Source organism: Malurus melanocephalus, unplaced genomic scaffold (genome assembly GCF_030028575.1).
Source record: "Malurus melanocephalus ecotype Western Australia unplaced genomic scaffold, MMel_1.1 scaffold_10, whole genome shotgun sequence".
Lineage (NCBI taxonomy): Eukaryota > Metazoa > Chordata > Aves > Passeriformes > Maluridae > Malurus > Malurus melanocephalus.
Genome location: NW_026623242.1, coordinates 465516 through 491583, shown reverse-complemented (window position 1 = coordinate 491583; position 26068 = coordinate 465516). Strand labels below are relative to the sequence as shown.

Below are 26068 nucleotides of genomic sequence, written 5' to 3'. Positions count from 1 at the left end.
CCGGTACCCAAGTGCATTTCAAAAGGAAAAGTTAGTTTTTGTGACATATGTGCACAGCAATTATCATAAAAAGCAAAGAATCCCACCTAAGAGCTCACTCATGAAGAACACTAGTCAAACCTCTTTCTGATCTTGATCATTATGAATGYAGCTATGTAAATCAACTTTTAAAGTATACCAGCAAAGATGTATTATTTTCTCACTTTTAATCCTATTCAGCTACTTAGCAGATCTCTCTGAACATGACAAAGTAAAACAAGATACTATTTCCAAGTAATGAGACTAGCTGATTTCATTTTAAAGTACATACCTGAATTGCTGAATTCATGAAACATGTATTCCCCAAGTTACTCAGGCCACACAGGCCTGGCTGCTCATTATGTCTTCCTGGCTCTGAATAATCATAATTCTTATAAGCAGTATATGATGGGAGACAATAGTTTGAATTTTTCACACTGCAAGAAAACAAGACATCTTTCAAAATGTAAACATGTAGTCTACAGTACTTTAAAACATACAAGTACTTTATAAGCTTAAATGATTAAAAATATTAAACTAACTTCTGCAAACAAGTAAAGATTTAAAACACTTAACTTTTGTAATAGTATTAATTTCAAAGTCCCCTGTGCAAACAACCAGAAGCAAAATTACTGCAGTAACTGCAATTATTACATCCCTACCCCTTTTTTATAGGAGCAGCTTCACAGCTTACTCTATTCTTCATTGCTCCATCGTATTTAAAACACTCAGACTTTAGACACCACCAGCAGCAATCAATCATTTATGTTCCTTTTGCATCCTGCTACTGCAAGAGTGAGGTCGGWGGGAATGGGAATGCAGAGTTACAGGTGAAAGCTGAGATTTCCAAGGCCACTGTGGCATAGCTGCCTCACTGCATCAGACAGTCTATTTATAGCTTCCCTGCTAGGACAGCATTATCCAGCATGCAAATGCAGAAAAGCCTTGAGAGGTAACGGAATGCGCAAAATGCCTTGTAATAATTTCATTATAAATCTAAGATGCATCTGTTTGAAGAAACTGGAGAAGACTGAAATAGGCAAAATGATAATATTTAGAATTGTTTCCAGATGAAATATAAAAGTATGAAACATAAACTAACCCTAAAACAGCAAACTCAGCATATCTGAGAACACTAGAAAGGCAAAGAAATCTTCTAAGAGGATGTTCTGTAATATGTTAGAAAAAAACAAGCAAGCACAAAGGTTTAACCACTTCAGGCACTGATCATAATGGAATCTGTGTGACAGCAGTTTTGGCGAAAATTCAGGAGTACTTCTGCAGGTACTAAGCATCACTCACATTAGAAGCAGTATCTTCAAAAATTTGAAAGTCACTTCCTAAGGATGGTAAGAAAGAATATGTAGTGCAAAGGATCAATCATGATAAATAACTGAGATTTATAATTGCAAAAGCCTGAGGATGCAAGTCCCCAATGGTTACACTCTATTACTCCTGAACACTACCATGGCTCTTTACTGAATTCCAACTGTCCCCTCAGTGCACAATTACTCACTTTTAATAAATAACTGTTGTTTTTTTTAATCAAGTTATCAAAAATTTCAAAAGGAAGGGTCTCTTTCAATAGTCTCAGAAATTTTTGTAGTTTATAGCTCCACTATCCATAAAGCTGCTCTAATCAAACTTTTTCATCAGCTCATTTCTGTTTAATAGCTGACTTTCCTATTTTCCTGAGTCTCCTTTTTCTATACATATGCATTTCTCTGCTCTCTGGYTTGTCCCCAAACTAGCTAAGAGGCACTGTGTTTACTGGTCATTCTCAATGAAAAAAAAAACCAAAACATGTAAAGTCAGTTCTGCCCATTTAGCTTAATCCTATCTTAAATGCTTATCCCTTCTTTACATGGGATACTTTTTGAACTCCAGGGCCTACATAACCCTCAAGCTTGCTTCTGTGGTCACCTGTCCCCTATCACTAGTCACTAGTTCAACCATGTGTGAGAGATCCCCAGTAAAAATTATTTTCCATCTCCCTTTGCAGCTACAGCCCACTTGTATCAGTGAACTCCAATTCCTTTAAGATGGCAAGCCTTAGCTCCCCCAGGAATCAAAACCACAAGCCTGCCACTGGTGCTAATGCAACTCCCACAACACAACCAACAGTGCACAGCACCAACAGAAATGCACATGCACAGGGTACACAAGCAGCTTCTACTTTCAGCCTTCCTTCCTTCCTACTACTTTCCTTACCTGACTTAAAGATAACACTTTTCACACGGTTAACAAAAAAGAAATCTCTTTGGAGGGACACTAGGAAGCTAAGCAACTGGTAGTTTTTGGTTGTAGTTTATTCAAGTGAAAGATTTTCTCAAATTAGCTGAGTACCRTGATGATAATTTAGTTCAAGATAATTCCAGTGTGAATAGATGCAGCGTTGTGTTTATTCTCAGGGACAAACTGTCAAAAGGGAAAGACGTTTTGGAGCTCTTTCATCTTCTGTATTGGCCCAAGGAAATATATTTGAGGGGTTTAGAGAATAAGGTTACCACTCATCCTGTGAGTCAGATCTATTAATATATTTCTCTTTCACAGTTCTAGAACATTTTATCAAAATGTATCCTATAAAACACAGTGCCTACTGTGTGTAGGATACTAGGAGATGTCTCTCTACAGCTTTATCAGTCTGCAAGCCATTTTGTACTGGAAGAATTATTTTTATTTAAATTACATTGTTGCTTTGATTTTCATGCTTTTGAGTTCGATGAGAACTAAATTGTTATTAACAGTCAATAGTAAATAGCTAACAATGGAAAACAAGTAAAGATGCAAGGTAAGTCTACATAAATTTCATTCAAACAAATACCCTAGGAAAAGTAATCTGGGATAATGGTGTGTCCCCAAGCCTCCAGCTGCTTTTCCTGCAAAACTTTCCTACCATTAATGAAGGAACAATGCAGGGAAAAGCAGAGGGGTAGAATTAGAATAGGCCAATCAAGTAAGGGCAGTAACAGAAAGAAAACCCTAATAGGTCTTAGAAAAAATTGCTTCTCAAAAGCAAGGCAAGATTTGAAAACACGAAGCCATCTTCAGACCCTTGAACAAAGTTTTAGAAATGGTAAAAATGGTAAAAGAAGGTTTACAAATGAGATTTTATTATCTGTAACTCTGTAAATTCATAAATGGGGCGTATCTTAAATGACTTATTTGTACCATCTGTATGTGCCTTGAAACATCAAAGCAGATTTCAAATGGTGATGATGAACCCAGAGTACTCACTGTATAGGCGGAGCTCTGGGAAGCATGGATTTATGAGCAGAGAAGATTGGAAAAGCATGACTAACTTTGGAAAAGAAATCATTTGACAGTGGAATGTCATGTACCAATAGGTATATAAACAGGGGCTGCAAAAGGAATTAGAGTTGCAAGGATGAGCCCAGAAAATTAAAACTTTGGAAGACTTACTGAGCTCAGTAATATTTCAATTATTTTAAAGCACTGCCAATGCGGTTTTTTGACCAACCGCCTTAAGAAACCCATTATCAGGTTTCAAAGGATTTTAGAGATACCTGAAGCAGCAGAAGAGGCCCATGTCACTACAGATTACTATCTTTTTATTATTATTGCTAATAATTTTTATTATTATTGTTTAGAGAGCGAAAGACAACATTATAATCTACTTAAACAATATAAATCTGTTTAAATCACCTTTGTCATACTATTTGGTTATGTGCAAAGCAAAATGGGAAGAAACTTTCTACAGGTAATGCAAGTAACACTTTTACTTCCTGGAATAAGCATATTGAAATATACCAAGCATGTGAACAAAGCTGCCAGCTGTCCATCTTGACAGGCTGACATTACTAAATGATGCAAGCAAGTAATTCTAGGAGCCTAAAGCAATGGTTACAAATGAAGCAAACAGAACAACTTTTCACTTAATTCTCCAAGCAAGATCTCTGTTCAGGTGGTTTTAATCCCCATCCCACATAATTTAAAAAACACTGTATGTGACATGAAATGTATTGCTTTATTAACAGCAATAAACAGAAATTCCAGTAAGACCTAAAAGATGCGTGTCTCTCCCTGCTTTTCTGAATCCACTAACACATATTATGCTAATCCTCCTATGTTATTCTTTCAACAAGACACCTGTAAAGGCAAAAGAACATCAATGATCAATTATCTGGAATCCTCCATTCCATCAAATGCAAACTCACATTTACAGAAATGAAGGCTTTGCACTGGACAAAATTTGAACAAGCTGTTTCTGATATGTAATGTATGACTACCTCAACACACGATTAAATATCTACCTATTTGAGGCTTACTCTAACACAGAACAGCTCCCGGATCAGAAAAACATTACAGAAATGTGTACCATACAAACAAACCTGATACTTTCAGATTTTTAACACAGATTGAACTCTTTAGGTGACCTCTATAAGGAGCAAAAGCAGGTTTACAAATGACTAGTATTTGTGATCATTAATACACATAACTTATTTGTTTTTTATGCCTATAATTCATCTTTGCCAGCTAAAATTATCTTCATAACAGATGCTAGTATTTCCTTTAGTCACAACATCTCATGCTCATATGGAGATGCCAACAGATCCTAGAAAGCCAAAAATGTATGATTTCASTATTGTACTAAAGACAATGTTCTTTATATTCAAGAAAGAATATGGTATAAGAGACAGTAAGGCAGAAGCATGGAAATAAATTCCAGACAAAGCTAACATTAAGAAGTTAATTAAGGAAGTAACAAAGATAGCATTAATTAATGAAAAAGTGCTTTATTAGACAAGGAGATATTTGAGAGAAGAGCGGAAGATTCTTAAACCCAGACTTATACAATTAAATACACAGATATATCTTGCCATTTACCCTTTGAAGCCAAAAATTCTCAATGCAACAGTATGGATATGACTTCATCACTGAACATATACTCTGAGAAAAGTGCTGCTAAAGATTCATCTGCATTACATCTTGTATTGAATTATTAATCTGTAACTTATAAAATATTTTCAAGTCATCATGACTGGATTATTGTAAGGAAAACCATATACTTCTGCACTGAATGTCCAACCTACATAACATCCAGATGTACTGTGTTTTGAGATACAGAAGAAAAATGACTGGTATTTCATAATACTACAGAGTATATGTACCTATTAACTGATAGACAAATGTTTAAGTTATAGTTAAATCACTTAAAAGGACCAAATCCTCATCAAATCTGGAATTAATATTATTCCCCTTTCAACACATATTTCTGTTGAAAATCATGAATTGTGAACAACAACAAACAAACACACACCTCCAAACCCCAGAACTTTTCCTTAAGTTCTCAAAGCTCACATATTGGCTCCAAAACAAACCAAGAAATAATAATAAAATAATCTAAAGTAATTGAACAAACTATCTTTAAATCTGCAAGAGCTGGCAACACGTTTCATAAGTGCCTCCTAAAAATAACTACATCCCTCGCAAGAGGCTAACATTAAAAAAAAAAAAAAAAAAAAATAATAGGAAAGCCTTGTTGGCTTAATTTACTATCATGCCTCCCTTGAAAAAAGTAACTGTTAAGTCTTGGGTTTGGCAATTGCCTTTTGATTAAGCACTGGGAGAGGAAATTAGTCTCAGCTGGAGACTCAGCTCTGATCAARTAACTTTTCATTCAATCATAGATACAATGCTCCTTTTATTTACTACACATTCACACACAGAGTACAATAGACTGCACTTAAATACACAGAGTCAACTGTTCAACAGTGAGAGTTGGGACTACTCACAATTGGTAGAAGCACAAGTGACACTTCACCCCTTAGGAAAAATCACTTCTGATAAGTGCAGTAYTTAACTGGAAGATATTGTATATTTAATATTTATGTCACCTTTTTAATATTTAACATCTTCAAGTGTGATCACAAAATGCATATTTAGAAAAATATTAAAAATTTGAATGAATTGTAAGAATAGGGCTCTTCAACTTCCCCCAGCTTGCATTAAGGATGAGTGCTCTCTGGTTTCAAGCATTTGAAAGATGCTCCATTATCTGTTAAAGTGAAATAATTCCATGTTTTTCTATATTCACCAACATTCACCAACTTCTTTTACAGTTGTGTACAACAACAATAACTTTACATAAAAAGTTGGCCACTGCAATATGAAAGGTCTTCTTTTAGAGTTTCATCACATTTTTCATTAAACTTCTAATTCAGAATTAAAAGCAGAAAGCACCTCAAAGTGTGAAGTCTCTTACTAAGCCTTTGTTCATTGCAATAGTCAAGCACACTTAGCCTGATCTCTCTCAAGTCTTCTAGCACTAAGAAACATAAGTTAGGTTGCTGGCTATATTACAGCTAAAACAATTCAGCTGTCATGATTTGAAATCAAAGTGTAATGTCACATATGCTGCTCTAATACCTTAGAAGCAATAAATAAGGGAAAACCTGACCATAAAGATAAGTACTTTATATTTTTTGGTTGTCCATTTAAATTCAGACAGAATAATAAYAGCAACGACGTATTTTTAGAATGATGAACTCTAAATAAAGTCTATACACTTTCTTACAACACCCAAAATTCTTTTTTAGTGTCTTCCCTGCTGAAGACTACGAGTTACAAACATCTCTAATACTGTTTCATTTCATGGTGTCAGCGCTACCTGCACTATGAAATAGTAACCAGTAACAATTCACAAGCCAAATATTGCAAAGCAATTCAAAATCCTTAAGCTAGGAGTTATAAAACATTGAACTTTGTTTATATCACACTGGGGTGATTAAATCAAATAATGTTTTAAGGTATATTGCTTACTTTCTGTTGTTCATGTTGTTATAATTATTTGATAGAGATGGAGAGATCTTTGGTAAAGTTGAAAAATTGGATGCACCTGGGGACCTTTAAAAATATGAAAATGATAAATTAGACAAAAATGCTGAAGTATTAAAAACTATGAAAGAAAGATAACAAATGAACAAAGCAGATAAACAAGCATGGAAAATACTTTTTAAATAGTGGGCAAAATAGTGAAAATACTCAGGACATGCAGCCCTCAGAATCTGTCTTTTAAAACTTGAAATGCTTCACAGTACCTAAAAATTCCATACCTTGCTGAATAAACAGAGCTATTAAAAACCAAGAGAAATCACAGATCACTGTGCTATAAAAATTGTTTTCAGCTTATAGTACGACTAGATATTCTGATGTTCTAAAATGTTATAAAATGTAAAGTTTCTAATGTGAAAATTTTACTTGTTTTTAACTTCAAACTACATGGATRTTGAGATACAAAAATGATTAAGATAAGTATTTCAAGGTTAGTTTAACAGCAGCATGGAACCATTTAGTTAAAACTGTCACAGTAACACTGGTAGAAAATGTCAGGATATTACACACAACACTAAATTTTTAAAAACCTTTTTTGTCACTCATTTCTGTGGTTTAAGACTACTTTAAAATAGAAGAATATTGATTATTTTCATCATCACAAAGACCTCTGAATAGATCATTTAAATACAATACTTACAACTATCTGCAGTTGATAGTTGAGCAAATCTTACAGATAACCAAGGAAAAGACTGAATACTCAATCCTGAGTTCACGTACCTCCCTGTTTTTGTGGGCCCTACGTAACTCCAATTGAATTGGAGTTCTGGCTGTCATTGAAAAGCTTTGAAATACACATGACTGTTTTCAGAGAAGAACTTTTGCATGCTCTGAACTTTTTAAGCACTTTTCAAGAACTGAACTTTGTAAGGAATTAAACATCTTTACATCAGAAACTTTTCCAAGTATTTTCACATTTATTTTCAACTTTCTACTAATAAACCTCCTCCAAAAGAAAAGTTGCTGGGGAAGGGGAAGCTCAATCCACACTGTTCATACCAATTTGATCCAGGGCTAAACTGAATCCCTGCCCAAAGCCTGGAGAGAGTTCACAGACCAGGAGGATGAACCTGAAGTACAAAGCAAAAGAATTCCAGCCACTGCAGCCAGCACCTCAGCTTCATTGAGGGCCCAGCTTAAATGCCTCCATGCAAACACACAAGCATGGGCAAAAACCAAGAGGAGATGGAGATGCACATAGGCCTTCAGGGGTATGATCTTATTGCCACCACTGGCAAATAAGGGGTGAGATGGGTACTATGTCCAGAGTGTTGGAATAAAACAATACAGGTTCTTGAGGAAGGACAAACCTTGAGGAAGGGAACCTCTTGGAAGCTTCTCTTAAATATCCATGAAGAGCTGATAGAGATTATGCATAAGGGTTAAAGGGAGGGCAGGGACAGGCAAGATTAAAGTGRGGGTCTGCTACGGTCCCCCTAACCAAGAAGACTGAGGAGGTGATTGGTGACAGCCAGCATGCTATCAACTAAGGACAAATCTTGCTGGACAGATCTGGTAGCCTTCTACAATGGGGCTACAGCCATGGATGAGGGAAGACTGACATCATCAGTCTGGACTTCCACAAAGTATTAGACACCATTTCTAAACTAGGGAAGACATGAATGTGACAGATGGACCACTTGGTGGACAAGCAACTGGCTGGACAATTGCACTCAAGAAGTTGTGGTCAGTGACTTAGTGTCCAAGTGGAAACCAGTGGCTACTCAGGGTCAGTACTGGGACCAGTGCTGCTTGGCGCTGACATGGACAGTAGGATCATTGCACAGTCGCCAAGTTTGCTGCTGACACTAAGCTGTGTGGTGTGGTTGACACAYTGGAGGGAAGGGATGACATCCAGAAAGACCTAGCTTGAGAGATGGGCTGATGCAAACTGCATGAGTTCAACARTGACAAATGCAAGGTCCTGCAACCGACTCAGGGCAAGCCCAATCACAAGTACAGGCTGGGCCAAGAATGAATTGAGAGCAGCCCTGAAGAGAAAGAACTGGGGGTGTTGCTAGATGAGCAGACCAACATAACCCAGCAACATGAGCTCACACAACAGAAATCCAACTGTATCCTAGGCTGCATCAAAAGCAGCACAGCCAGAAGGGTGAGGAAGGTGATTCTCCCCCTCTGCTCTGCCCTCTTGATACCCCACCTGGAGTGCAATTGCTTGCCTCTGGGGCCACCATAAGGACATGAACTTGTTGAAGTGAGTCCAGGGCAGRGCAGGGCCACAAGATGATCAGAGGGCTGGAGCACTTGTCCTATGAGGACAGGCTGAGAGAGTTGGGGCTGCTCAGTCTGGAGAAGAGAAAACTCTGGGGAAACTTTAGAGCAGCCAAGTTCTCAACATAGCTACAGTATCAGCAGAAACTAACAGATAAGTTTGAAAAGTAACTTTCTAATGATGTAACAAACAAACCCCACAAAATTATTTATTATAATTTAGCATCATAACAGGCCAGGAAAAGACAGGTTAATAAAGCCCACTTTACTGTAGTATGCCAAAATAAATGACAACCTGTATTAGATATTAATCTACCCATGTACTTCATGAACACTATGGGTAAACTGCACTAGAATTCCCCCAGTAACCAACAGCAAGGACAAAAATACAGACACCAGCAGAAACAACTGCAGCTAGAACAATCGTTTTTCCTCTGTGGGCATTCACACTGCCGCTCTCAGGATAAAGAAAGGCAGATTAAGACTTTTTGGACAACTGGAAGAAGCCTAACATTCACAGGCCTAGTCCTTACTGTCCTACTTACAGGCCCTAGCCTGCTGACGGGGCAACATAAGAGGGCACAAAAAAATGCAGAAAGGTTCTGGGATGCAATGATGACAACTTTCTGATGCAGGTGACTGAGAAACCAACAAGGAGAGCTTCTCAGCTGCATCTGATACTTAAAACCAAGGAGCAGCTAGATGGGAATGTGAAGACTGGGGCCTTGGCCAAAATGATCTTAAGATGGTGAAATTTGAGATCCTGAGGGAAAGCAGGGCAGAAAGCAGGGACTTTCCCAGTGGTGCCCAGGGAAAGGACAAAAGYCTACGGGTATAAATTGAAATAAAATTCCATCTGAACACGGAATATGCCTGGATATGGTCCTAGGCAATCTGMTCCAGCTTCCCATGCTTCGAGTAGGGGAACTAGGTGAACTAACTCAGCTAATCATACTTCTTTGGGGAATTTGCAGTAAAAAAGGTTGATATTTTAACATTCATTAATCAAAAAAATAATGCTCAGGACATGCATTTGTTAAAAGCTTTTCAACCCTCCATATATTCGTATTAATGAGCATGTCTGTTAAACTAACTTGAAAATGTCTGTTGAACCTTACCAGTGTTTGATGTTTACTCATAAGAGCTCAAACACATGGTTATCACAAGTTATTTATCAGCAAATAGCAGTCCAGCTCTTGACTGGCAGACAAGCTCTGACCGCTCTTGCTTACACAATTTAAGACACCAGAGTAAGTCCACATTTAGCTCTATTCACTAGAATTCTCTTTCTTACAGAAAAGTCAGTAGAAAGGAACACCTGTCTGCATATCAACTGCTTCAGGGAAAAAAAAAATTCATTTTTTCATTTCAGCAGACTTATGCCATTTTTCCTTTGAAAATTCATGGATAAATTTTCCTAAAAAACCTGGATAAACAAGATTTATATTACTGTAAAAAGGAYTGCTAAGCATCTTTCATCCATTTTTCCTCCTAACAAATATTAGGGGTCCAACTCAGTAACAGAAAAGAATCAAGAAAGGGTCTTTAATGCTTTTCCAAGATAAAAAGGAATACAGTTTGAACTAGAAAAAAAAAGTGAAAACCTTTCTACGTGAAAAAAAACTTTCTATATGAAAAATATGTACTAAAACATTCATTATTACAAGGACAAAAGGAAAAAAGTTATGAATGTGTACAGTTTCACATTTTTGTATGGTCCAAAAAACCTTCAACCAACCAAAAATGCACTCCCTTTTACACACKAAAATAGTTTTAAAGTTAACAGCAGCCTATCGGTAAATTAAGCTAAGTAGACAGCTATTTGATTAGAATGACTTATTCTACAGTGAAATCTAAAGAAGTATCAGAATGAAATCCATTACTTTTATTACACTCACAGACTGATCAAGAATTAAAAATTCTTAGTTTTTTACAATATAGGAAGCATTTTTAAAGAACACGATAGATCAGCAGATTTGAAAGTTGTTTACTAAGTTTTCTAAAAAGCCCCAGCTACAACACTTTTTTAAAATTAGGAGAAAATAACCTACTAGTTTATAGATTGTTTGTATACTTCTCTAACTTGCTTTTGTATTTGCATATAATCAGGTAACAACTTCTTAACAGAAAACTAACAGGTTTAAAGTGATGTACAGCTTCTCCTGAACACAAGTAGGTTGATTTTGTAGTACAGTTCCTTAAGTAACTTGAACTACAACCTTAGATTTTTTTTTAATATCTTACTTTAAAACACCATCTTGACAATAATAAACCATTCAAAGAGGATTAGCTGTTTTTTCTGCCTATGGAGTAATTTCCCACAGAAGCATACAGATAAGAAAAAAACAAACGCCTGCACACAGATCACAAGTCTTCATTCAAATCAGCAACCAGRATCAGCAGCAACTAAGCTACCAAAACAACTGGGATCTGTATGTTTGTGCACATTTGTCATGTGCATGACACTGAGGAGATAACTACTCACAGACCCATTAGTGTACTAAATTTTTTGCAAAAATGATCGTTACTGCTAAGTAATACCTCTTTTGGGAGCAGATGACATTTAAGACATTTCAGGAGAATGAGAAAGTTTCACAGAAGCCAACCTTCTAGAGCAAAAAACATCCCAGTAGCTGATATAAAACAACTTCTCAGAAAGCCAAAAATCCAGCTAATCCTAAGCCTGACTGACCCTATGAATGATTTAAGAATGTACACCACATTCAGATACTTTCAGACAAAAAAACCCCAAGACTCACAAACATTTTAAGCAGCATTAAAATATGAGACAATAGTAGATACCATGAAATCATGAGCAGATTTTACAGTGGATGTTGCAATTACTTCCAAAATTAAGTAAATTCAGAAGTTAAAACACATAAAACAAAGGCAAATACTGATAAGCTTGACCACAGAGCAGAAATTAAGTTGCACAGCATAGTCTCTGCTCCTATATGAAACAGATGTCAAACTTAAAATCCCTCTAAGTTAAAAAGGAGAGAATTATGATGATAATATCTTTTTCTTGTACAAATTCATTATATGTTTAAGAAAAATCAGAATTATAATTTTCAAAAGKGTTCCTTTCTATACTGAACTGAGGCCCCAATCTGGCCACTGTTGAAGTAAGTATGCTCTTTTCTTGCAGGAGATGCTCACATCTTTAATATATTTCTCATGAAAAACAGCCAGCATTCATCCTACCTGCAGTAGGAATACAGAAATAATGCCAAAAGAAGCAACCAATACAAAAATTGCTTTTACGCTTCTGCTAGTAAGATGCAGGGAAAATGTGCAGAACATCTTTCCATCTTACTGTCAAAAGATAGATTCTGCTGTCATTCTGACAGACCTCAAAACGCTGGATAAATGAGCAAGCAGRACCCTCATGAAGTTCAGTCAAGGGAAATGCAAAGGCCTACACCTGGGGAGGAACAATCCTAGGAACAAATATACAGGGAAGAGGTGGGTGTGTGGGCAGGTGATCAAATGGAAAGCAGCTTGGCAGGGAACCAGCTGGGGTCCTGCTGGACAAAAAGCTGAATATGAGCCAGTAGTGTTGTCCTTGAGCCAACCACTTTGGCCCAGTGTGCTACACTGGGAAAAGCACTGCCAACAGGTCAAGGGAGATAATCCTTCCCTTCTTCCCCTCCACTCAGAACTGGCAAGAGACACCTGGAGTTCTGGGCTCCCCAGTACCAGAGAGACGGAGATATCCTGGACCAAGTCCAGTAAGACACCACAATAGTGATCAATAATTGCAGCATCCGACTTATGTGGAGAGGCTGAAAGTTGGGGCTGCTCAGCCTGGAGAAAAGAGAACTCCAGAGCAATTTTATCAACATGTATGAATACCCGGGGGAGGGAATGAAGAAGWTGGAACAAGACTCTTCTCAGTGTCCACTGAATGAAAGAAGAAGATGCAATTTGGTACAAGCTGAAACTTTGATACAGAATTTCTTATATTTCAGAAGAATTCCCAAATAGGGGCTATCAAAAGTAGAAAAGGTTTCCCAGGAAGACTGTAGAGCTTCCATCCYTGTTCATGATCAAAACCTAACTTGACACAGTCCTAAGCAACCTGCTCTAGGTGACCCATCTTCGAGCAAGTGTGTTGGGCCAGAGACTCTGCAGAGATGCCTCCAATTTCAACTATTCTATGAATCTGTAGAAAAGCTTAACTCATGTTCTGAAATGATCCTACCGTTTCAAGCTTTATAATCTTTAGTACTTTCCAATATTCTGTATTTTGACATTTCTAAACATGGCCCTTTATACTTTGATGTCAGAATTCATGTTTACAAACTGTACTCTTTAAAAAGAAGCATTACAAAGAGGTAATTTCAGCAGTATGAGCCAGTGTGTGACCAATGACAGGGCTGTAGGAGAGTATGTAGATACATGCTATTTGTGTTGACAAACTAATACTCCTAATGCATCTCACACAGAAAACTCAAAAGCAAGTGTTTAATACTTCTATCCCTTTAAACATTTATTAGATTGTTCATGCAGTTTTAAGCAGATGTAAAAACCTGTCCCATTACTGCCTGTTGATAGCTGCTATTTTAATTACTAAATTTTACAAACTTTCCATTACTACAGTGCAKTTGAATATCAAATTTCCAACTTTTTGATAGCTGCCAGATCTCAAACCCACAGCCCAACCTCAATAGTACACAATAGTACAACTATTTATCCTCATTTGCCAGTTTACTTAGAGCCTGCTTTGACACCAGCATTCTCAATTGTCATTTCATTTGTCCCAGATCAAACATTTTTCAAGAGACATTCTTTAAYTTATATACTGCTCCTGAATGCTTTCCATAAAGTGGAAAAGAAGTTTGGCAGAATAGAAGCAGGCACCATCACCAGGATAATTTCCAACCAAAACTTCCAAAATAATCAATGACAGTGAGTTATGTAAGTTTTTKTAACCTTCAAAATCTGTATCTAAAATTTCACTAAGAATTTAAATTTCTACTAGATGCTTTTTGAGATTAAATTTCAAGTACTTAGCATCCCATTCTTTCTACTGCTTCACATTCTCAATGCATTGTGTTGCAACATCTTGCTAAGCAAGATTACACTGTTCATACTAATCTTACATTGAACTCAGACTACATTAAATAACTTAATAGAAACTCGTGTTCCAAATATAAGTGCTCAAGATAAAATACCAAAGATAAATGCTGTCCTTCAAATGATAAGCAATGATACTATAAAAAACGTTTTAGAATGACAGTGACACTTAATTACATGCATGCATAATCTCAAAATGAATAAAGAGAACTGAAAAGAACTTAAACATTTTTATGAAAGATATGATCAAGAACCATTCAACAAAGGCAAAAAACAGTTAACTACTTGAAAGGCTGACATCATATTCATTAATTGGTTCCAGTTGTTCTTCAAAACCAACAGAACCTAGTTTAGATACTGGAAAAATATTAATAATTGTTTATCCATATAAATGAAGAAAAACACCCAAGTCTTTCTACTCACTTGCCATTATCAAGGTGCTGTTGACAACAGCAGTAGGAAGAAYAAAAAACAAACCCAGCATCATCCTGTGTTAATTGATGACAGCCCAACAAAGAACAAAAGCCACATGATCGTAATGTAGRCTGCAATTTAAATAAACTTTATGGGTAAATATCGTGCTCTGGAGACAAAAGGAACAAGCTGTCCATGGGAATATTTACATCTAAGAAAAATACTGATAAAATACATTTATCTGTATTCACCTAATGAATACACTGTACTTTGAAACTGAAATCTAAATAAAATAAGCTAACTTTCAGAGTTTTCTACTATGGATTTTTTTCCCATTTTTAAGCTGGATAACGCATAACCCTGGTTGTATCAACAAAATGAAGTACTGTATATGCAGGCATTCACCATTATTATGCTAWGGTCTCCAATGCACAGCACTTAAAACAAACATATTCAGCATATTTTCAACTAAAATATCTGAAGGTTGATTTTCAAAATTAAATGCCACTTTTAAAAACATTTTTTTCATAAAGCAAAACAATATGTGAAGTTAATCATAKGACTGGAATTCATAACTTACTTAGGAGTTGAAGGACCTCTTGGCCATGTTCCATCCTCATTCTTCTGTTCTATCACCAGGACCTACCAGAAAAAGTGTAATAAGAAAACTGAAATAAAAATACCAATAGATTACTTTCTGTTCAATCTTTTCAATGGATTTGCTGACATGTGATCMAGACAAAAAAGACTCATATTTAAGTTACTATTCACTGAGTTTCAAGAATATTCCATTGCACTCTACATTCTGTCCATTAAATAGCACCTTCCTCTCTACTTTTTTTACCTCACATCTTAATTTGTGCAATTTTGGGCATGTCACTTAGTATTTCTATTCCGCTACAACCCACGGACGGCAAGCCATTCTCAAAGAAGTGAGAAGATGACSTGCAATGTTTAAACAGCACCTGTGAATCTACAGAAATCACATATCTATATAACAGCCCTATTAAGGAAGGGATATTCCTGAAGGAATCTTGCCTCACAGAGATAAAACTGTTTTCTGCCTCAATAGCCTTAAAATCATACCTGTATGGTTACTCCTGTGTATTTTACAAAAGCATTTATCTAATACTATTTTTTCAACAGGACAGTTCACTAAAAAAAAAAAAAAATTCGTTTGTTATTGGTATGAAAGGGAGTACAGAACACTTAGTCCCAAACACAGGCATTAGGTGTCATTTGAAACTCCTCTGGGTATTTGAGATTTCTGCCCTATGCTGACAGATATGACACAGGACCTACAAACAGCTCATGCCTTTCTGGATTGACAGCTGAGATAGCTAGAGCCTTTGAAGGCAACTAGACTCCAATACTTAAACTGAATTCAGCTCCACATTTCCAGTGCAACTAATTCTGCACAACTGTACACTGATGTTTCAGGATGATAATTAGCTGCCATGCTATGCCTGTGTCTACACCGTGACATAAATTCACATACATACCAATGCTTAACACCTTGTGTGTAAGTCATGCTGCCACTTCAAGATGTAATCACGTTTTCAGTCTGAGCACACTTGAGCTCGAGATTGAAAACAAGCCTTCTATCATGACCAGCCTTCTATCAGGAAAAGAGTAGTCTGATATCCTTGGTCATTAATGCTGAAAGACTGATTCTACCATACTTCCTTGACTGGCTCTCAGAGACTACGAAATAAAAAGTCAACTTAGACTAAAGAGTTCAAAGGAGTCCCTAAAGGTTTGCTTCAGAAATCAGCAGATAAATTCAAAGCATTAATTTAGTCAATTGCATACACTATCGTAACTATTACGTTAGACAGACTGTAATAGTCAGAATAACTATATTAGATTAGGAGGCTCAGCAAGAAAAGTAACAACATGTGTATGTCAGCAACTGCAGCTGACCAAACACATGGCCTACCATGACATCTAGCATTTTCAGAAATCATGGTTAAACTTTGTTTTTAACAGTATTTCTTTTGCTCCAAGTACAGGTGTCACCTAGAGATCTTTTCATGACTTTATCAGACCAGGCTTGCTTCACAGTTAATGTTTCACTGGGATAATTTGCTAGTTACAACTTGATGTGACACTTTTCTGGGAGATGTGGGCTCTTCCAGCAGGACTTCTTCATGATTAAAATCACCTGTGTGAGGGTTGAAGTGCATGCAGCACAAAGCTAAGGGACACAGTAGTTCAAGCAGCTATTTTGGTACTTTGCTTACCTACCCTCCATGCCATAAAAGAAAACAGAATCACAGCATAAATACTGCTGGTAAGTAGGCTAGAGTCAAGTACTTCAAGGCAAAAGGAAATACTTTAATATAATCTGGCCTAAAATTACTGCCACCAAATTTCATCCACCTGCATTTGTAGCATGACAGCATGAACTACAGCTGTTGAAAAAACATTCAACTCTATCTAAAGACTGAAGAATCAATGTAATAATCTGAAAAGTTATTCTATCAATGCAATTGCTCAATCTGTTGACATTGATATTTTGTAACTTAACATTCAATGTTTGATCTTCATATTCCTCTGGAAAGGTAAAAAATTATTATCTTGGGAGGAATTTCCCTCTTAAGTGATGATTTAAAAATAGTCTCATGTTAAAGCAGGTTTACAAGCCTTTGTCTATCGTTCTTATCAAAATATTTTCATTTTTTCTTATTTTGTTTCTGAAATCTAGATAGCAGAATCTGAAAAGAAKATATTTTTCTTTTGAGAATACCTAAAAAGTTCTTCAAATTTTGCATTTCATTATAGGAACATATCCCAGATCCTAGGAATAATTTTTTATTTTAGGTTTTGCCAAATTCAGCAATTTCATAGAATTTGGTACATACAAAAYTTAAAATTTAGAAGTATATTTAAAATTTTATGTTTTATTCACCAGGAAAGCTAAACTAGTCTTTAATTCTGAAAATACACACWAAGACTCCTTTAATTTCAACAAGTTTGTTTATAAAATCCTCTATCCCTAGCACAATCTATTAGGAGGCAATTCTCATTTAAAAAAGAAGCAAAAATCATTGGGTACAGCTACACTTTCATGAGCARAAAGATAAATGTATACAAAAAAAGAAATAATATTTTACTGTACCTGTCCCTGGTATAAACCAGCATCCTGTATGGTACTGTCTGGTTTATTCAAAGGTTCAAAAGTATTACTCATGTATTTGTTCCACAACCTGGTCTCCTTTTCACCTGGAATATTGAAGATTTTTCTTATCTCCTTTTCAATTGTGTCTGTTTTGTGAAGGAGAGAACAGAAGTTTAACATTTCAATACACAAACAGTATAAAGTCAAATAAAGCATCAGAATTCATCTCCTCATATTCAAAATACAAAAATTGTCATACAACTGCATAACTTCGTAGGACAAGCAGGACGTTGCTAGTCAGTTTACCTTTAAAATGGAAACAGAGGACTAAATTCCTTAGCAAGGGAGACCAAATGAAGTTGATAATTAACAGATAAAAGGAGCCATCTACTCATTTCTGATTGTGCTAACAGAGGAGTGTAAGGAGGTAATAAATTATTAGAAGTGAAACTGTGGAAAAATCAGGTGCAGGAATTGCAAGTAATTCTGTTCCTCTCCCCAAATCAAACCCTTTTTGGTTTTTACTTTTCCACCCATATCCCAGTGCAATTAGCACTAACCACAATATATAATATATTCATGAAGTTTAATTCACATGCCCACAGAAATTAATGGCTACTCTGTAAAACTGAAGTACATAAATTTATTTTAAAAGGAAGATGAAAGAATTTACACCCCCAAAAGATTTAAAGAAATAAGGTCTACCAGCTCCTACTCRACAGAAATATAACCAGTGTTAGAACTTCAAGGCAGTACAACTGTTACCTACAACTGAAATTTAAAAAGTTCTTAATTAATTATTCACCTTACACAAAAGTAGTTTATTAAAGAGTTGGGGTTTTTAAGTAGTATGTACAGTGCTGCATCATAGCAATCCCTCTTAGYTGCTTTCTTTAACTGGTAGACTCATAAAGGCCCATGGAAGCTATGTCTCATAACACCTAACACACAACACTCAATAGGAGTCAAGAAATGTACACTTTATCCCTGATGATCACTGAAAGAACAGTTATAAAAATGGGCCCCACAAGGTCTTTTCCCTCCTAACTCTACGGATAAAAACACTAATGTGTCAGCTCCTCTTGCTCCCTTTTACTCAAGATTATTTTTATCTTCCACAATGCTAAACAGGATATGCCAAACTGAGACGTGAAACTTAAAAAGTACCTTGCAGAAGTTCAGCCATTGGCTTGTGAAAGGCATGACAAAGGGCCAATACAATATGTGTAGATATTATAGGCAACTGAATACGAATTGTTTTTATACTAGTTACCACACATTTTAGTCTGAAAGCAAGTGCTAGATTGGATCATCCGTTTTTGTAACAGAGATGACATGTAGGGAAGGTAGGCAGTATCAACAAAGCAACAGACTTACTTGATTTGTTGGCTTTCAAAAAAAATCATGTACTGTCTGAATCAAATCTCAACCAATGAATTCAAATAATTATATCTGAATATAGGAATGAATCTAGTCAGCAACAATCTTGTAAAAAAAGTAGAAAATCTAGATTTATCAACAGCTTTCATTAAAAGAAGAATTTAAAAAATGTATTTTTTATTCTTATTAATACCATGGCCATTAATTACCTGAGCATTGCAGGTAGTTTTCTTCTCAAGTACTAAGTTAACATTTATTATGCTAATTTTTAACGTATAATTTAAYGCTGATTTTTAACGTATATTCCAGCTTTGCTAACAGAACTACTACAAGACAGGAAGAATCAGTCCAATTGGATGACTATACATTATGTCCAAGACTCCAGGAAGAGCATGCTCCACTTGACTATTACGCCAGTTTTTGAAACTGTGACATTAAGATTCTYTTACGTACTTCCATAAACAAATAACTAATGCACACTTTGTAATTCTTTCTCCCATCCCCAGCAAGTATTACTGGAGTGCTGGCTTATGAACTAAAGTGAATGTGTCTGTTCCAGCATAAATGAAAACATWTCAAATAGGTATTTTCTGGGCACATTGTGCATGGGGTGATTCTCTACCAGAATCATATAATTAAGGTTGGAAGAGGCCTCCAAGACCATTGAGTCCAATCTTTCAACAAACACCAGCGTATCAACTAAACCTCAGCACTAAGTGTCACGTGCAGTCAGTTCTCAAACACTTCCAGAGATGGTACTCCAACACTTCTCTGGAGAGTTTAGTTACATACATCCAATGTATGAGATGCTTAGTACCAGCATGATGTCTAAAAGAGACAGGAAGAACTGCCATTTAAAGATGCCTCTCACTCCATCAGCTGTATACCCACAATTTCAGATAGCTCAATTTGAGAGTTGAAAGTTTTGGCTCCCATACAAATCATACTCTATATTGTTAAAAATCATAGAGCTCAACCACAAAAACAGCTGCATGCTTTAAATACTATTTTGAAAGACTGCCTGGAACAGTCTTGATGAGATGCCCAAATAGTTCAGTGGATGCTAGWACAAATACATCCTGGTTTCTAAATGCTAGTGCTATCACAAATGCTGGCTAAAGGAAACTCTTAGGTGTTAATATTAGGATGTCAGCCTGAACCAGGAAACAGTAATACCTCCTTCATCAAGGAGAAAAAGGCTAGTCACTGATTCCAGAGTAAATAGTCTGCAAGGGGGGCAAGCATTACATTCTTGCATTCTGCAGCAGTTTAAAGAGAGAAATGAAACAAAAGCCTTTTGCTAAGACAATTTACTTGCAGAAGTCCATTAGATACAGAGCCACTAGTGTGATCTTCTATGAAGTTAATCAGCTCAGTTTTGGATTTGTTTTATGGTATTGCAGATACAACCTGACTCCTATTTGCCCATTACTAACGCTACAGGCAGTCTTTCTCTTATTTTGTGATGACTTAGTTCTATCATACCTTCACATGATTAAGACTCCCAAATTGATCATTAACTCATTTTCACTTGGAAGTGCGGATGCTCTCTGGGATCAGCATCTCRGCTGAAATGCTGCCTGAACTACATTTATTGTCTTTAGAATTAACACTCTCACCTCCACGAAAGTTAGTCATCAACCAGTCTCAAAGTTACTATGCACTGTTCCCAAGGCCTCAATTGTAGGAGACTGCCAAGAAGGTTCAAAGAACATATCAGATGTGACTAGTATCATCCCAAGAGAATGACTGTCATTATTAGGCTTGCCCTTGAGTTTGTACTAATTTATTAACATACAGCTTAGCTTCTATTTGAGGGGAAAAGCAAAGGTATTCCGGGAATAACATGTATCTGAAGACTGATAGGTACGTATTGTATTATACTTAGAGTATTTCCCTGTTTTTTTTTGTATTAAGAAAGGTCTTGAACTGATTTTTTTGAGGGCAGTAAATAATTTAGTCAATGATGATGGATAGAAAAATTAGAACTTCTTGAAAAGACCATAGTACCCAGCTATGTCTACTCACTTCAGTGGGGCTGATACTGACTCTTTTGTACTACAAGCCTTCTGCAACTACAATAAAAATGCATCCTTTACTGGATAGAGAATCTAGTTCATTTTTCACTCTTCCTTGTATAAGATCCCTCTTGCATATTATTTATTGATATAAGGAGCATTTCTGCTGGGTATTTAGCAAATTCCAGAACTACCTTAAATATACTTGAGGTAAGACAGCGGGGGGGGGGGGGGTCCAATCTTAATAATGGGTAAGAGGGATCAGTTATTTTTTCACTCTTAAAATGGGTCGAATTTTTCTAGCTCTTCTTCTAAGGTACAAACTCTTTTGGATGCCCTGGCTAGGACAGCTTTGCTTTGTACCCTGCACAAGAAACTTCAGGTTCAGAAAGTGCGTGTTTTTAAAGGCTTCCAGGACCACATCATCCACATTTCAGGAAAGCCAGTGCCTGGAAAGGAGCTGCCAGCGTCACCAACTGCTTTTCATGACCCTTTGTAATGATTTATCCATAATTGCAATGCTCTCTTTGCAAAGAAAAAAATTAATATACCTTCAAGTAACAGTMATTCCAAAATGCCCTGCTTTTGATTAGAGAAAATATCACAAATTCATCCATTAYCCATAATTTCAGTATACAGAACAATTAAATTCAGTATAGCTGCAAAATGGCTTGCATTTGGTCCTAAGGGAAGAACACTTTGCTTTAAATTAAAGCAAAAAGTTAAAGAACACTTTAAATTGCTTTTTCCAAGTATCTGGTTTCCTCAGAAAATAATGAAATATAACCTCTCAAGTTAAACCAGATCTCAAAGAGGCAAATTAACACACAACAAACCTTGTTTTGAGGAGAATTTTCACCTTTATTCTAATATAAGCAGGTGATTCTTTTTCTAACTTAAATATTGAAATTTAACAAAGTAAAATGACTGCTTCTATAGCAAGCAAAGAAATAAACCATGTTAAGTCACTACTCATAATGTAAGAGAAGCAAAACCTTTAAAACCTACACTGCTGTCAACAAATGTAAGCAAAGTGATAGCTGGGCATACAGTGCCAAGGGCATAAAGTAGAATTCTAACTGCACAAACACAGATGACGGAAAGACTCTTATCTCAGATACACATGCACAAATACACCAAAAATGGGCAGCAATATATTTGAATATGTTCTGATAGCTATTTGCAAAGTCAAAAATCAAAATACTGTTTCAAACAATGACAGAATACTCAACAAGCAGTCAAAATAAATACAAATAAAGGTAAGTTAAAGTTTTAATAGTGTGTATTAAGACACACACAATTACTGTAAAAGATTCTGCCTGGCCTGCCACTTCACAACCYAAAGTATACTGCCTTTGTAAGTCACCTTTAGCCATTATTGTTATTAATTAAATTATTTATTGTGTTTTGTAATATACCCTTCTCTTTATATAAATGACTAAAATGTGTTGGCTAATGAAACACATTAAAAATATATCTCTTACACACCAAAAGCCAAGAAAACTGTGAAACACAATAAACATCACCCTGTTCACTTAAAAGCTCACTCTAAAGTCAATACAGATGCTTAGATAATAAAATACACAACTATAGTCTTAAAACTGTATTAAACCCCCTCAATATTCCAAGCTGTTAACTTTTAACTTTTGACACAAACAAAACTACTCCCATCGTTTTTAGTGGTCACAATACCCATCTATCRTTTTATCTAGACTCATTTATTCAGAACTTGCTACCATGCAAAAATCATATGTTTTTAGAAAATAGTTGTGCATACCTATTGTATCAGCTTTACTAAATCTTCGTGTGACAACATTGTTCATATTTCCATTTTCACAAAGTTTTAATTCTGTTAGATACACTTCTACTTTGCAGTGCTTTACAAACATACCCTGTTCAACGACCTGAAAAACAGAACGGGATCACATATCAGTCCGAATATGTTTTCATATACACACGCTTCAAAATATTTTTGAGAGCTCTTCAAGAAACTTAACTTCGGGGAATATAAGACAATACATGCAAAAAATTATTACTAAATTCTCCTATTAGAACTTCTTAGAACACAGTAAACTAGCATGTACTTTTTTCCATGATGATTATCTTACCTGTGTATAACAACACCATTATTTTCAAAGTATTAAATACAGTAGAAATCACAAATATGCAGCCTTAACCCAAAGATACTTGGGTTAAGATACAAGAGATAAAAAACGCCAAAAGCTATTTTTATTTCAAAATACACTCACTGTATACTACTTTCTCAGACCATCATGAATTAATTTTCACAGTTAAAAGGTGCTTATCAAAAATAGAATACAAACTAATRAAATCTGGATATCGTATTTTTAAACAAAACCTACAAATCTTCCACTTACATTCTGATAACAAATACATTCATTTGAAACTTTGCCTACTTTATCGTTGTTTTCTACATGTTCATTTTTTTTAACACCTACTACAAAATAGCTAAAGATACAAGTTTTTGGTTTTTTTTTTAAAAAATAGAAGTAGAATGTAGAAATAAATATTCAGGGTCACCTCTTAAATGTTTTTCCCTTTGATCTTCCAAAGTGTAACTGCAGTACACTTAGTCATGTAGACTACTCCAAAAATAACCATCAGCCTGATATGTGATACATCTGACAAATACGGGTAAGAAAAAAGCCACCAGCTAATTGCTGGAGAGATCTGCTATCTGCTGTACAAATAAAACTTKTATGGCAAGTGCCATAGGAAAAAAAAGAAGAAATTAGTGAATTATTTCATCATTTGCCTTAGCTTTGATGACTGTCAACCATGACATTTAAATAAAGATGCATCTTAATTTGAGCAGCTTTGTAGTTTWCAACTACTGGAGTCACAACAAAATTGTGTCAGTAAACAAAACAGTACAGTATAGCTAAGACATTTCTAAGAATAAAAACTGATACTGTAGTGGTAGTACAACTTATTATAAGAAGTCTAAACATTACCTGACGTAGACCAAATACAACGTTTTATAAATTAAAAATTCGGATCCACATCTCAAAGGTAGTTGATGTAACAAAGGGGATGAAAGAAATGTATAATGCCACCATTATGAAAAAAAAAAAAAACCATAAAGGCAGACAGGAAAAATAACTATGAATGACAAAAGCGTAAGAAACAAAAATACTGAACTGGAATATGCTGCTCAGAGGATAACTGCAGTTCATATTGGCAGAAAATAACAAAGCTATGCCAGTTTACCTGGCCACTCATTATACTCCACGTATTTTTTCAGTTAGTTACTTCCAAGTGAAACGGAAGTTACTCTAATTTCTCTCTCCTATTCTTCCTCCCAAACTGAAAAAAATTACAGAATTTTTTACTTTACCATGATGATGGAAGAGTATGCAGTTTGCTGAAATCCATCTTCAGGAAAAACAATTACAAGTTGATAACAGATATATCTTTAAAGAAGGAGAGTTATTTTAATGGATTTCAGATCTAAAAGAACTGGACAAAAGACAGAGACATTCCAGGGATGTCTCTTTAAAATCTATTTTATGGTATTAAAGAAAAYATTAAAAAATGCTCGAACAAACTTCTGTTGCTGGTCAAACAAATTCTGAAGAGTTAAAATTTCTTCTACAGCTGTATCTACCATTTAGTTGAAGAGTGGACTACAAGTAAGCAGCCAGCATGCATGAAGTTTGACCATACTTATGTCATAAGAAGGAAACGAAAGTTGTATTACACGACAAATCATAAAACTTAATTCTAAGCCTAGTATTTTTTCAGCAATTTTGAATTAATTAAAAYAAAGACACCTGTAACTGGAAAAATACACCCTAGTAGTGAATGCAGACAGGATAAACATACCAAAATGCATTTATAAAAGTAATCAATTCAGTCCAGTAAGGATGCAACTCTAATCACTAACCTGAAAATCTTTAGAAATAGCACAAACAAAGTAAGATTGTACAATCAATAAACCGGTGAAATGTCATATCTCATGAATAATAAGGTGTTRTAGGCTGAAGCAAGCAGAAAAAATTTAAAGATATTCATTTTTAAGTATCACATATTGATGGAGGGGTACACTATCCACCATACCGTGGACTACTACTWGTGTCAAGGTAAGCTTTTTCCTTAAAGAAATAATTCCTTTAGCAAATGCCTGAGCACAGAAGTGTGCTTATCAGAAAAGAAACTACCAATTACTCTACCAATGTTAACATTATTAGAGCTGGGCTTTTCACTTAYGTAGTCAATACAGTTTTAGAGTTATTTACTTAATTAAAATCATTTGCATTAATAGCCTTACAAGCTTCTGAAGCAAATTCTTCTTGACACATTTATTAAAAACACTTACTCCAGAAAAAGAAGGTATTATATCCTTGCATCCTCCTTTCTCAATATTACAAATTTAAGCCCCAAAAATCTGAACAAAAATTAGATATCAATGAGCAACTAAAGCAGTTGTCTGTACGATTATCATAGGCCAGGACTTAAAAGTCTGCTAATACATTCCTGTGCAACTCCTGCATATTTGCAGGACTACATCTGAATCATATTCATCTCAGCAGCTAATTAAAGAGTACCTTGCGTGCAATTGGCTCTTGACCTTCCATCAGTGTRTACCAGCTAACTAGCCTATTCCAGCCTTCAGTTGGCAAAAGGATGTAGTCCAGCTCATCAATGAGATGTTCCTTGAGAGACTGAGAATCACCATCTATAAGAGAAAGATTGTTTTCACTTGAATATTATAATGCAACATGTGAGTTTTTAATGTAACATTTTTCATATAAACAGCAGATGAAATATTTTCTGAGTCACAATTATGTTCCCAGTATTATGGCATTCTAGGCAAGTCTTCTGAAACAATTTAGGCAACTGTCCAGTTCATGCACAGCACACCTATTACAGGTGGTATTCCTATACTCAGGAACCCAAGTGACAACTTCATATTCTCAGGCAACTAGAA

The 26068-nt window shown here is 35.6% G+C and overlaps 1 protein-coding gene across 5 annotated transcripts in view; it reads right to left on the bottom strand.

Annotated features, from left to right (window-relative positions):
- USP15 (ubiquitin specific peptidase 15) overlaps window positions 1-26068 on the bottom strand; it is a 59369-nt gene that overhangs the window by 19998 nt on the left and 13303 nt on the right. For 3 of the 5 annotated variants that reach the window (XM_057376927.1, XM_057376919.1, XM_057376902.1), the window contains exons 3-8: window positions 25686-25816; window positions 22895-23021; window positions 17720-17865; window positions 15179-15240; window positions 6802-6885; window positions 311-455 (exon numbers count right to left, since the gene is read on the bottom strand). In XM_057376927.1, coding sequence (XP_057232910.1) covers window positions 311-455; window positions 6802-6885; window positions 15179-15240; window positions 17720-17865; window positions 22895-23021; window positions 25686-25816 — 695 coding nt within the window. Of the gene's footprint in view, window positions 1-310; window positions 456-5546; window positions 6038-6801; window positions 6886-15178; window positions 15241-17719; window positions 17866-22894; window positions 23022-25685; window positions 25817-26068 lie in introns of those variants that run through there. The other 2 variants (XM_057376937.1, XM_057376911.1) reach the window with 2 other exon arrangements.